Source organism: Culex quinquefasciatus, chromosome 2 (genome assembly GCF_015732765.1).
Source record: "Culex quinquefasciatus strain JHB chromosome 2, VPISU_Cqui_1.0_pri_paternal, whole genome shotgun sequence".
Lineage (NCBI taxonomy): Eukaryota > Metazoa > Arthropoda > Insecta > Diptera > Culicidae > Culex > Culex quinquefasciatus.
In genome coordinates this window covers 10535520-10550071 of record NC_051862.1, presented here as the reverse complement: position 1 = coordinate 10550071, position 14552 = coordinate 10535520, and the positions used below count along the sequence as shown (strand labels likewise).

General features: G+C 39.8%; 1 protein-coding gene across 5 annotated transcripts in view; it reads left to right on the top strand.

Annotated features, from left to right (window-relative positions):
* The window catches only part of LOC6042357 (sphingomyelin phosphodiesterase), a 30516-nt gene that overhangs the window by 15461 nt on the left and 503 nt on the right, over positions 1 to 14552 (top strand). Inside the window, exons 3-9 of one of the 5 annotated variants that reach the window (XM_038257676.1) lie at positions 9504 to 9653; positions 9712 to 11241; positions 11297 to 11406; positions 11462 to 11646; positions 13760 to 13942; positions 14040 to 14126; positions 14203 to 14341. In XM_038257676.1, coding sequence (XP_038113604.1) covers positions 9590 to 9653; positions 9712 to 11241; positions 11297 to 11406; positions 11462 to 11646; positions 13760 to 13942; positions 14040 to 14073 — 2106 coding nt within the window. In that variant the 5' untranslated portion in view covers positions 9504 to 9589 and the 3' untranslated portion in view covers positions 14074 to 14126; positions 14203 to 14341. Of the gene's footprint in view, positions 1 to 9178; positions 9416 to 9503; positions 9654 to 9711; positions 11242 to 11296; positions 11407 to 11461; positions 11647 to 13759; positions 13943 to 14039; positions 14503 to 14552 lie in introns of those variants that run through there. The other 4 variants (XM_038257673.1, XM_038257672.1, XM_038257675.1 and 1 more) reach the window with 4 other exon arrangements.

Below are 14552 nucleotides of genomic sequence, written 5' to 3'. Positions count from 1 at the left end.
AAACAAGAAATTTTGTAGGGGCCACATTTTTAATGTACTTTTTATCAGTTTCTACAGAGCAGACCTTAAATTAGTCATTTTAAATTGAAAATATGAAAAAAAAAAAACAGAAAATCGTGTCTACAGCAAAATCACCTCAATGGCGTATACATCATATCGCCGTAAAACGGCAGCCTGGTCTATCAGATCTATAGAGCTTTATGACGTTTCGCGTACACACACTAGCGCACCATTTGATTTTGCTGGCCGGACAAAATTTAACCTCACTTTTTTTCGTGTACGTACACGCAATACATGCGCACGTAAATAACTCTATTAAAAAATGCGTTTTTTCAATGTTTCTTCAACGTCATATTGACCGCCATTTTGGATTATAAAATTCTAAATGACTTTAGCATAGTTTAGGGGTGATACTTAAGCTCGACAATATTTTTTTCGTGATTTGATTATCCAAAGTGAACATTTTCCAATGCTTTCGAATAATCGAGTCTGGACTGTATAAAGTACTGTCCATCTTACTGGCTGCCCATGCCGCTATTCTAGCAAAACAAGATTGCAATGTGTGACGTTCGCGATTACAGCTTGTTGACATTCAGATGCACCGCTATTGCATTTAATCTAACTCACTATAATCACAGCATTGTACATCTCGCCAGATCATAAACAAGCCTATGATTCACAGCTAGAATTATTGCAGTGATACTTATGGATTCGTGCATCACGTGGTATTATTTAACCAGTTATTTAAAATGTAGGAAATAACAGTGTTACAGTGTTGTTTAAACTCACCTCCGCAAATCTTTCCAGATGTTTTTACTTTCAAACTTATCTCCAGACAGCTTTAAGTTATTCATCTTTAGCAACAAAAGCACTACATTTTGACGGATTTCATCACATCACTCAGCAGTGGAGACTCACCTCACTCGAGAGAGATAGAGGGGCTCAAGTCTGGCGCAAACTTTCACCCATATTTTAAGCTCCTTGATCCTCCTGGCCCGGAGTCTGCTTGTGGCACTTAACGCCCATCAGAGTTGCTGACAACACAGCCGTTGTTGGACAGAACCAAACAATTGAGAGATAAATATTCCCGCAACAGGCCCCCGGAAGTGAAGCTAAACGACGGTGAAAGTGTGATTAGGCTAACAATAGGATTTTTATCGAGTAAAAGGTTCACAAATCATGGAAAAATATAATATAAAGCTGAATGTCAATTGTTTAGGTACATTCGACTTATATAACATCAATTGGCAAAACTTGAAACATCGATGCCACTCGTTTAATTTCGTATTTGTCCAACCACTAATTTTGCTGTTCACCGTAACGGCAGCACGCCGAAGCCCCCGTTGGAGCTCAGAGAGTTACGTGGTCACGACCGGGTCTGGAGTGCGACCGCAAACGCCCCAAGGGCTCTTTTCGGCCAAATTAGCTGGTAAGCGTTAAGCAATAACACAGTCTTTTTTTACTGGACAGACAGACGTGTTTTTATTTGAGGTTTGAGGAAGTTGAATCAACGGATGCAACTAATTGGGTGAGGTTGAATCAGGCTGACGGATGATAGGATTATGTTGATTGGAAAATGTATCAAATCGATTGTAGGCCAAGATTTTTTTCTTTCTCACTGAAGAATGGGGTAAATTTTGAAGAACTGGCTAGTGAAAAAAAATATAAATAGCAACAACGACCGTCATGACATTGAGTTTAAACGGTTCGAACCTTTCGTGACAAAACGTTATACGACAGCGGCGTCGGAAGAAATGCATTTTAAAAACACACATACCTTAAGTCACTGAAGCAGCGCATATACTAAAGACTCCACAACAAAGCTAGCAACAATTTTCAAGCTGCGATTTTAATTGCCTCTACCTCTTTTACCAAGACACGAACCTCCCATTAACCATTAACGCGCAAAACTCCTCTGCTGGTGCGGTGGCTGATATTAGTCGGAGCTGCACAAATAACAGTTTTCCTGTTGGAAATGTTGTCGGATTGTACACACATCACTCGGTTACAATGGTTGGACAAATCGCGTGACTTAAACCTAATCGGCACTTGATGGCAGGCGCAAAACCATTGTTGAAGCACTCTTGCCCAAAATATGCTTTGCATTTACGGAAATCATTTGCTGCATTTGAAGGTTAATTGAGGGTTTGTTTGTTACGAACTTTAAAATATAAAATTTACACCTCAGCTGAAACTACAATGTGGGTTAAAGGTGAAGAATTATTTACGTCAACTTGAATCCAGGTCAAATAAAAATATTTTGGAAACTTCCATAAATTAAAACAAATTTCACCCCCTCTGATCACAAAACAACAAATAAATAAAAGGTTTTGAACCTAACACCTACGAAATTCATGCAGACATTGTTGAAATTTCAAACTTTTCACATTTTAAATTCAGGCGGGCGTTGAAGCTGTTGCTTGCCGTTCACATTCAATTAAAAATTTACCAACCGTACGGTACGGATTAACTCAAGGCCGACGAATTGTCGCGGTTCGATGACGATCCATGATTATTTCCATGAGATATTGAACGAAGAACGCTAAAATCATTTTACTATATATTTTTCCCAAGATTCTGATATTTTACAAAAGAATTTCAACTCAAATTTCGAATACCATTTTTGGATCAAAATATCCTGCCTCCATTTGTCTGTGATGGATGATGCCATTCCAGCCACCAACTGAAATTTGCCCAAACCGACCATTTTCGCTGGCGTTTCGTTATTGCTATTGCGAGGAAGTGTGTGAGGTGTGACGGATCACTTTATAAAAAATCATAATGCTTAAGAAATAAATGTAAAAACAAACGAGTATCACTGTCAAGTTCACACATGAGATTGATAGAAAAATATTTGTTATTGTTGAGTAACTTCTATATTATAACATTTTATAACCTATTTTTTTTTTTAAATGTGTAATGAAATTCAAAATCGGAATTTAGAAGCTAAAAATCTCAAGAAACATAAAGTACCGAAATCCAAAAATCATTAATTCAAAATTTCAAGCGCAAAAATTTAAAGTAGAAAAAATCTAGAATTTTAAAATTCGTAGATCTGGGGATTTTAAAAATATAAATAAAATTCAAAGGACTTGCCAATATCGAAACACTCCGGAAAATCGAATCACATTTTTTCATTTTTCTCAAAATTATGGTCTCTAACCAAAGATATGACCTTAAATGCTGAAAAATTACAAGATTTTCTGTAAATTAAGAAGAGAAAAATGGTAAAATATCAAATTTAAAGAATTTTATAATATTTGAAGTAAGCAATTTCCAAATTTGACAATTTGATATTAACACTTTGAAATTTTCAAGTTTTAAATTAAAGAATCTAAAAATTTCAGAATTTTACAATTTGAAAATTTTACAATGTTAGAATTTCACAATGGTAGAATTTTTATTTTGTTGTTTATTTATTTTATATTCATTGATTCTTACTTTATTTTTTTCAATTTTATTTGTTTAGATATTTACATTTTTAATTTTGGAGCAATTCCATGTCAAATAGGGAATCGGTTGTACCCGACCCTCTCCGATTTCAATGAAACTTTGTAGACATGTTATCCTACGCTTATATAAACTATTTTTGTGTATATGGAGCCAGTTACACTCGATAATGACATTTGAGAAGGGCGTAAGTGTTTTAAATATTTTTGTATTTCGTAATTTTAATATTGCTGTATTTGAAGCCGTTGCATCGTATCAAAAAGTGGTCCAAGACAAACTTGTAGGAAATTTGACGGGCTTTCGAAAAAATACACTGAAAGAAAAAAACACGCCATTTTCATGATTTTTTTTTTATTTTTGAGTTTAAAAGTCAAATTTGAAGGTGAAACCACGATTTTTATTCGTTCAATTTTTTGTGAAAATAGCTTAAGATTTTGCAAAAAAAAAACTCACCAAAAATGCAGGATGGAGCAACTCACCCAAAAAAATACAAATTTTTTTTACTGATTTTCCAGACAATTTTACATAAAAGTCTCAATATTGACCATTGTCCTGAGTCCAATCGTTGTGAAGTTACAGCGGTTTTAAAAATAAAAATGTTGAATAAATAGGTTTTCTGATGGTTTTTGGAAATTTCAATATGACTTGATTTTTCAGTCTTGAAAATATTTTTACCGGAAAGCCCAATTTCTCATAACATTGTCTGTGATGATTTAAGCTAATTTAATCTATATGAGCAATGTTATTAGCTTATATCTGTAAGCCCATACATCCAATTGAAATGTGGTCAAAGACAAACTTAAAAATTAACTTGATATTTTAATCTTTTTTTTTTTTTTTGTCAAGAATCTTAAACGCACGCACCGTCACACGCGCTCTGCCCAACTTTTCTTGACCGCGATCCTTCCAAGCTCCGTACCCTCGCTCCAGAGCCGAGTGACAAAAAACTTTAAATAAACATTGCACAGCCCAGATTAGAAACTGATTTTTATTTATTTAAAAAATAAAATTAAGAAAAAATCATGAAATATGTATCGATGAAATAAAAAATTAAAAAAAATGAAATAGAATCGAAAAAAATATATAATTCAAACAATTTAATATGGTCCTAAACTGCCGCTAAAATCAAGTCCGTTCCATATGGGTAATTCTCTACCAACTCACACGAAATCGGAAAAAGTTGCCCCGACCCCTCTTCGATTTGCGTGAAACTTTGTCCTAAGGGGTAACTTTTGTCCCTGATCACGAATTCGAGGTCCGTTTTTTGATATCTCGTGACGGAGGGGCGGTACGACCCCTTCCATTTTTGAACATGCGAAAAAAGAGGTGTTTTTCAATAATTTGCAGCCTGAAACGGTGATGAGATAGAAATTTGGTGTCAAAGGGACTTTTATGTAAAATTAGACGCCCGATTTGATGGCGTACTCAGAATTCGAAAAACGTATTTTTCATCGAAAAAACACTAAAAAGTTTTAAAATTCTCCCATTTTCCGTTACTCGATTGTAAAAATTTTGGAACATGTCATTTTATGGGAAATTTAATGTACTTTTCGAATCTACATTGTCCCAGAAGGGTCATTTTTTCATTTAGAACAAAATTTTTTATTTTAAAATTTCGTGTTTTTTCTAACTTTGCAGGGTTGTTTTTTAGAGTGTAACAATTTTGTACAAAGTTGTAGAGCAGACAATTACAAAAATTTTGATATATAGACATAAGGGGTTTGCTTATAAACATCACAAGTTATCGCGATTTTACGAAAAAAAGTTTTGAAAAAGTTACTTTTTGCGTTTCTCTTTGTTTCGTCGTCCGTGTCTGTCGCGGGTGACCATGAACGGCCATGATCGATGACGACCAACTTTTTTAAAACTTTTTTTCGTAAAATCGTGATAACTTGTGATGTTTATAAGCAAACCCCTTATGTATATATATCTGCTCTACAACTTTGTAGAACATTGTTACACTCTAAAAAATAACCCTGCAAAGTTAGAAAAAACACGAAATTTTAAAATGAAAAATTTTGTTCTAAATGAAAAAATGACCCTTCTGGGACAATGTAGATTCGAAAAGTACATTAAATTTCCCATAAAATGAAATGTTCCAAAATTTTTTACAATCGAGTAACGGAAAATGGGAGAATTTTAAAACTTTTTAGTGTTTTTCGATGAAAATACGTTTTTCGGAATTCTGAGTACGCCATCAAATCGGGCGTCTAATTTTACATAAAAGTCCCTTTGACACCAAATTTCTATCTCATCACCGTTTCAGGCTGCAAATTATTGAAAATCTTTTTCGCATGTTCAAAAATGGAAGGGGTCGTACCGCCCCTCCGTCACGAGATATCAAAAAACGGACCTCGGATTCGTGATCAGGGACAAAAGTTACCCCTTAGGACAAAGTTTCACGCAAATCGAAGAGGGGTCGGGGCAACTGCTGTGTGAGTTGGCGGAGAATTACCCATATGTAATTTCGTTAATTTTGAGTAAATGATGCTGTTTGGTTCAAAATCATCTGTACTATTAGAAAAACCAATAAAAGTAGTAGTTTATTCCAGAAAATCGCAGCAAATTTGACTTTTTCGTGAAATCCCAACACGTAACCTTATGGGCGGGACAAATTTGCTTTGCGTTTTTCTCGGCTTGCTGTTTTTATATATGGGACGGACTAGATTAGAGCGGCAGTAAGACCTCATGTCAATTTTTATGTGCAATGGCAGAATAACACGAATAAAAATTATTTATAATCATTTTTTTTCATGGTAATGCAAAAAAATACAATACAACATTTTACGATGGATCAGTATGGTCCCCTTGGACAAGCTGTCAGAGAGGATCCTAGCTGTCGAGAAGGACCGCGAAGTTACTTATTTTAATTGTTTAAAAGAGTAAATATTGTACCCAGGAAAATAAGCTTTACAGGGTGGCCACTCAAATCGGAAAATCGGGAAAGTCGGAAAAAGTCGGAAATTCGTCAAAATCCGCAAAAATCGAGAAAAAGTCGTTTGAAAATTATTTTTTAAACGCCGGGACTCGCGGTGTAGGGTTAAGCGTGGTTGCCTCTCACCCAGTCGGCCTGGGTTCGATCCCAGACGGTCCCGGTGGCATTTTTCGAGACGAGATTTGTCTGATCACGCCTTCCGTCGGATGGGGAAGTAAATGTTGGCCCCGAACTAACCTAGAGGGTTAGGTTGTTAGCTCATTTCAGGTGTAGGAGTCATCTCCCTGGGTCCTGTCTCGGTGGAGTCGCTGGTAGGCAGTTGGACTAACAATCCAAAGGTCGTCAGTTCGAATCCCGGGGTGGATGGAAGCTAAGGTGTAAAAAGTGGTTTGCAAGTGCCTCAACAATCAAGCCTACGGACACCTAGTTTTGAGTAGGAATCTCGCAATCGAGAACGCCAAGGCAATGCTGTAGAGCGAATAATTTGATTTTTTTTTTAATTTTCTGATTAATTTACTCAATTCTTCTTTGGGAGCGTACTCTATTAGTAAAACAAAGCAGTTAATTCACAAGTTCAAAACTGACTTAAAAATCAACAAAAAAATTGCAAAATAGAATAAACGTATATAATAAACATGTGACAACATGTCAATAAAACAAAATGTGACAGACAATTAATTGTTGTTAACAAATAAGACATTTTCAATTTTGATAAAATTCCATGTTAAGAAGTTTCTTTAGCTGCAGTTAAATTAGATTATCTTAAAATGTTCTAAGTATAATTTTTTTATTTTAATTTCTACAAAAAAAAATATAATCTTTATTGAAAAAAAACTAAGAGATTTTAAATCAATGAATTGATTATTTTGGTTGAAATATTTGGCGCAGATGCATGAAATAAAATATTGTAATTTTAGCTGTAAATTTTTGTTATGACTTCTGTTAAAATCATTGGATCTCTTGGTATATAAAACTGTCAACATTCTTGTGATAAGTAAAAAAACAAAAATGAAATTCAAAATACAACGATGGGGTATTTTAAATGTTCAACATTTCAAATTTTAAATAAAAAACAGAAGAGGGTTAAAAAACGTAATTTCGGATCAAGTTGTGCATGCAATTAAATTCAGTGCAACAGCACACACCTCTCACTTCCATACCTTCTCATGCAAATCGGCTCACTCACCGAATGAGAAGTGAGAAGTAAAAGTATGAATAATCGATGTTGCAAGCGCAGTTTTTACTTTTTATTGACGACGCGACGCCCCCGGGGGGTGGTCAGTCACAATTAGGGAGGGGGAGGAGATGTCGAGGGGTGTCTTCGCTATTGTTGTTGTTGTTGTTGTTGCATTTCTTGATTTGGTCAGACCCCACCCTGGCTTAAGGAAATGAGAGGCAAAAAATAAGCTGCCAGACACCTCTGAATGGGGTCCAAGCTTTTGATGATGGGAGAAATTAGTGATTTTTATGCGTCGCCGTTGCGAATGACGACGACGTGCGCACGTGGATTAGGTAATTCCAGTACCGAGAGCTGGTTCAGGTCATGGTGAAGTCCTCGGCGTGTCTCGTGATAAGTGGTCTTGAAAGGAACTTGAAACTGATTGAGATAAACCGGATTGCTGGTTTACGCTCTCTTTGCAAGTTATTTCAAAACAGTTGGAAAAATTGAATATATTTAATTATATTTAAAAAGTTGCCTTCGTTTGTTATTTGAAACAATTCATATTACAGAGTCGTGATGGTTAATACTTTAAAGGCGCTGCATTGCTGAGTCATAAGTTTCGGCATCGAATGTCACTAGTGAATTTTTTGGTTTTTTTGTATTGAATTAAGACACCATTTTTTATTGAATAGATGCTCCAGTAATACAGTAATACAGTAATGCCATATTTTCAATTCCAACAATAGTGTAAAGAACACTTGTTTTCGCTTTCTCGTGAAGTCATCTTCTCCCCCATATCTCAATGTTCCCCCCTTATAAATGTGTCACGCTAAAAACGATGATGATGGCCATATTTGCAACAACAACAACGACTTAAAGACAACCCCTTTTTTGCGGACCACGAACCGTGCTAATGACACACTCTGCGACGACGACGCCGCGTCCACAAGACACAGCATATTTCTCCCTTGAAGAAGCAATCAGAAGAAAAAAAAGAGGGTCTCTTAATCGATGACCCACTTACGGGTCCGGATAGTCTTCTTGGTTTGCTTTAAGGAAACGAGTTTTTTGTGCGCTAAAATATGACGCCAAATCTTGATGCCCAAGGGCATCCGGTGGCCGATTTTTGATCACTCGGTCAAAGAGTTCAACCGGAAGAACGAAATTTCACCGATTGATCCAAAAACTTTAGAGCCACCAAAATTGAGGCCAGCCGTACGAAACTTGCGCTTCGCGCGATCGCGTTCCCAAGAATGTCGCACTTTGCGATGAACGGTCAACCGCGACGAACCTCGCGTAATTGCCCGTTTAGAATTCCACAACTAACGATCAACGTTCTCCAGAACAACTGCTGAGTAATGGTCTTGGAATTGTTTGGCCTTTTGCCGAGTACCACCTGCGGTGGTGACAATGTATGCCATTCTACCGAGAAATCACCGGAAATTAAGAACCTTCTCATCCGTCAACAATGCTGCATTGTTGCGATCGCGGCGTAGAACAACTCGCAATTCGGCGGTGTTACCTCAGCGACATCAACGCCGAGATCTGCTCGCGTGACACAGTTCGGTCCGGCGGCCATTACGCAAGCTGGCGGAGCAGGAAACTGCCTCCGAGAAATCGGCGCGATCTCCATAAACAGTGTGTGTTACAGTTGACGCGACCGGTTTGGCATTAAGGTCGCCGTCGTCGGTTCGCTGGAAAAACTCACTTTTCTTCAATTACGTGCCCTTCGGGGCGGGAACTTTCCCGGCGCGCGCGACAACATAGTTACGGATCTTTTCCTTCCTGATTGACGACCCTGTGCGACTGCGATGATCACCAGCGTCATCAGCCGTCTTTCTCCTTTTAAGTCGACTTGATCAAGTTTGGTTGGTTTCACTTTCAAGCGCGCGCGCGCGATCTTCATCTCTTACGCACACGGTACTAAAATTTCCTGTTTTGCTCTTTGTCTTCCAGGTGGAGTGGTGGAGATCGTCGGCTGAATCGGGCGGAGGTCGTTCCCGTGCACATGATCGCAGCATCAGTACCGAGCGCGAGCCACCATGAGTCAGTACTACTTTCCGATCGTTCTGGTGTTCCTGATGGAACTGCTCAGACTTGTTCACTGTAAGTGACCCTGGCATCTGCGCGTACGATCAGGTTTAACAAGGTTCGTCTCTTTCAGCTCACCCCTTCGTGTTCAGCTCATCCGGGCCGCAGCAGCGGCGAGCCCAGGTTGAGTGGCAACAGCCGGAGGACAACTGGAACATCCAGACGGTGCCGCGGAGTGTGCATCCGCTGCTGGAAAACCAACACAACGATCATCAGCTGCCGCCGACCAGTTACCAGATGATCGACTCCAACAACCACGACGAGAAGCTGCTGAAGCGGTTGATGGAGATCAAGAACAACGCTACCGGACGGACGTTGTTCGGGTACAACAAGGAGGAGTCCCATCTACCACCGCTGTTAACAAAAACGATCAAGTACTTCAACCTTCAGCAGGTTGCGTTCGAGCTGGAGACCAGCGTCATGTCCCAGGTGTCTTGTACGGCTTGCAAAGCCGGAGCAGGTCTCCTCCAGCACTACATCAAATCCGGCAAGAGCAAAGAGGAAATCATCAAGACCATCTACCAGTACTGCGTGAACCTCAAGATCCAATCGCCTCGAGTCTGCGAAGGTGTCAGTCAGCTGTTTGGCGTTGAGGTCATCTACGTACTCAAGCGGGTCACCATAGGTCCCGATGAGATCTGCAGTTTCATCATTGGTGACGCCTGCGGTGACATCTACAATCCGTACCACGAATGGGAGGTAGACTTCCCACCGGTTGCAAAACCCGAAGTCCGTGAACTTCCACTTCCCAAAGAAGCCGCTCCAGTGTTCAAGGTTCTACACCTGTCCGATACCCACTACGACCCTTACTACGCCGAGGGATCCAACGCGGACTGCAACGAACCCCTTTGCTGTCGACTCACCAACGGTCGTCCAACAACCCCGAACGGCGCCGCCGGAAAGTGGGGAGACTACCGTCACTGCGACACCCCCCAGCGAACCGTCGATCACATGCTGAACCACATCGCGGAAACCCACTCCGACATCGACTTTATCATCTGGACCGGTGACCTCCCGCCGCACGACGTGTGGAACCAAACCAAGGAGGAGAACCTGAACGTCCTGAAGGCCACCGTCAAGCAGATGTCGGAAAAGTTCCCCGGCATCCCGATCTTCCCGGCGCTCGGTAACCACGAGTCCGCACCCGTCAACAGCTTCCCCCCGCCGTACGTCCAACAGGTCGACTCGTCGATCTCTTGGCTGTACGACGAGCTGGACGTCCAGTGGCGACGGTGGCTTCCCGCGAGCGTGTCCCACACCGTCCGCCGAGGTGCCTTCTACTCCGTGCTAGTCCGACCCGGCTACCGGATCATCTCGATGAACATGAACTACTGCAACAACAAGAACTGGTGGCTGCTGTTGAACTCCACCGACCCGGCAACCGAACTTCAGTGGTTCATCTACGAGCTGCAGAGTGCGGAGTTTGCAAACGAAAAGGTCCACGTGATCGGGCACATCCCTCCGGGTCATTCGGACTGCTTGAAAGTCTGGAGCAGGAACTACTACAAGATCGTGTCGCGGTACGAGAGCATAATCGTGGCGCAGTTCTTTGGCCATACGCACTTTGACGAGTTTGAGGTGTTTTACGATCCGCACGATTTGAGTGAGTGATATTGTGAGCTTCTGCGTGGCAGACTTGTAATTGGTATTGTTTTTAGGTCGAGCTACAAGCATCGCGTACATTGGACCCTCTGTAACGCCGTACTACGATCTGAACCCGGGCTATCGGATCTACTACGTCGACGGTGACCACGAGGATACGACCAGGGTAAGCGTCTCAATACAAGACATTTCAACCTGATCTCACATTTGAATTCCCGCAGCTGGTGGTCGACCACGAGTCGTGGATCATGAACCTGAAGGAGGCCAACCTGTACGACTACCCGATCTGGTACAAGCTGTACTCGACGCGGGCCGCGTACGCGATGCGAGGTCTCCGTCCCGTCGACTGGGACGGGCTCGTCAACAACATGACCGACAACAAGGAGCTGTTCGATCTGTACTACAAGTGAGTGATCCACATGTCTTGATGGTCGAGGAATTAAGTTCAAATTTGGTTGTTTCAAGAACATAACTTGTTATTCGCCGAGCTTCCGTGGCCGGGAGGTTACGGGTTTCGCCTTGTAAGCGGAAGGTGATGGGTTCGATTCCTGTCTGGCTCGGCAAAGTCAGATCCCTTCAAAGAGTAATTCTACTCACTGGGACTACTGACCGGTAGGGGATGGGTTTCGACTAGCGGCCTGCTGGGTTTCCAATCCAGAGGTCATGAGTTCGATTCTCGTACCGGGATGATGAAGTTTGAAATTAAATTGGGATGCTCGAATTTACCTGTGAAAATTACATGGTAATTATGTACTACAAAAACTGGTTGCCAGCTTCGATTGGCCTATCTGTTGAACTACTCGGGCAGACGGTAATAACAAAATTCATGCCATTTGAATAACAATAATGTAATGAATCTTCTTGAAAAATCCATGTTATCATAACAAAATTTGTTATTGATCTGATATTGGATGATAGCCAAAAAAAACTTTGAAATATTTTTTTTTATATGGAAGAATACCTCCAACTTAAAATAACAAAGATTTGTTCGAAGAATAGCTTAAAGTGTTATCAGTCTGTTATTACAATAACAATCAAATAACAAAAAAAACATGACGACGAATAACAATTCTTGTTATAAATAACAGGAAATGTTATTGGCCTAGAATTTTTAAATATAAAAAAATAATCCCAAGTTATTTCCTTCTGCTCGGGTTGTCTGTCGGTAGATAAAATAACACAGTTCAATAACAAAGAAATTTTCAGAAAATAACTGAAACTGAAAGAAATGTTCAGAAAATAACTAGAATGTTGTCCATGGGGGGAGGGGCCTGAGATGTCAAAAAATTGTTCACGTGGTTTATGGATAGTCCCCTTACACCATTGATTTTCTATGTTGAAAGGAACTTTTGAAAAAGTAAGCAATAGACGTATCTAGTTTGAAATGGCCGCTAGGTGGCCAATGGTGTTAGAAATGACAGCTTCCATGTATTTGAATATGGGAGCTCAGGAAAACTCAATTTTTAAGCAATAAAATGATTATTTATGAAAAAAGTATTAATTGATTAGGTGCACAAAATGTGTCTAGAATATTATTAAAATAAAAACTGTTCGAAAAATTTGCAATTGAGATGAGTACACCATTCGATTCAGCAGGAATTTTGGGCTCCAAAAATATATAGTTTTCATATGTTAAGTGTTTTATTTTAGAAGAAAATTAACAAAAAGTATGAAAATCGAGACATTTAGTATGGGAGCTGTCAAATCTCTCACCATCAAAAAGCAGCGTTGAGCTTTCGCTGGATTTGTCTATTGAAATAACATAAAATTTAATGGAGCATTTCCATTCGAGCAGATTTTGCTTTTTTTTTTTGCTTATGGGAGAACTGTCATTTCTACCACTCGAATCCGGTGCTCCATACGTGTTACTCATCAATGGAGCACCCGCAGTCGAGCAGCTTTTGACAGTTCGCTCCATAAGAAATACATTGTAGAAAAAAGCAATGGAATGGAAGTGCTCCGTTCCGAAAATTATTTTATTGCAATAACAATTTTTGTTATGATAACACTGAATGTTGTGACTTGATTACCCGAACAGACGGAAATAACTTGGGAATAACAATTTTTGACGTTTGAAAATACTAGGCCAAGAACATTTCATGTTATTTATAACAAGATTTGTTATTCGTCGTTATGATTTTTTTTGTTATTTGATTGTTATTGTAATAACAGACTAATAACATTTTTAGTTATTCTTCGAACAAATCTTTGTTATAATTTTTTGTTATTTTAAGAACGAATCCGATCATCCGATCATTGACGATATTCTTCCATAATAAAAGATCGTATTCCCCAGTTGTTCAGACCAATAACGAATTTTGTTATGATAACATAAAATGTTATTGAACTTTTTTGCAAAAAATGATTTTTCAAATAAGATTCCATAACACTTTCCGTTATTTTAATAGTATTTGTTATTGAAATGACATTAATTAAGTTATTACCGTCTGCCCGGGACACTGAATTCATGATAGTTATTTGTTCTCGAGACATTCTAAACCACTTTTCCCAACTTGCAGACACTACTGGAAGAACTCGCCGGTGCGGCCGGACTGCGACTACGAGTGCCGCAAGCGGATACTGTGCGACGCCAAGAGCGGCCGTAGCCACGACCGCAAGTACTTCTGCGAGGACGTCGAGGCCAAGATTGACGAGAACAACAAGGGCTGGAAGGAGTGGATCTTCAGCTCGATCTCCTCCTCGTACGTAACCTATAAGAAACTGTTCTAACCGTTTTTTGGGATGTTCCGCTCTACTAACGCACCACCCTTTTTTGTTCTATATACACAACTCACACAGCTTACAACTGGCAACGGTTAAGATTTTTGTCTAATGCAGCCTAGGTCTCTAGCTTAACTCTGTAGATACATAGCTAAAGTAGTATAGGTAGTAGTTGCTTTTGAGTGCTTGCCAAATCTGGAAACGAGTTCAAAATTTCATGGTGATGGTATGGTATTTACAGCGCAAGTCACCACAGCTCTGCCGGACCAGTTTCGGACACTTCTTCGGGTGGTGGAGGTTCCAACAACCCACAGGATCAACTCGATGCCGATACCATCGAGCATCAGCATCTAATTGCACAAACCCTCGAGGAGTCCCGCTACCAGCCCAGCGTGCAACGTGGGTCAGGATGAACTGCTTTTATAACTGTGTAAACATTCCATGACCTTTTGTGTAACATTTTGTAAATAATTTAAAGCGATTTTATTATCAATCAATAAAGTATCTAATGTCTCAAATATCCGCTTGGTTGAGGAAAATGGTAAGGAAATCACCCTTCGAGAACCCCCAAAAAAGCTAACCCGTTTCGAT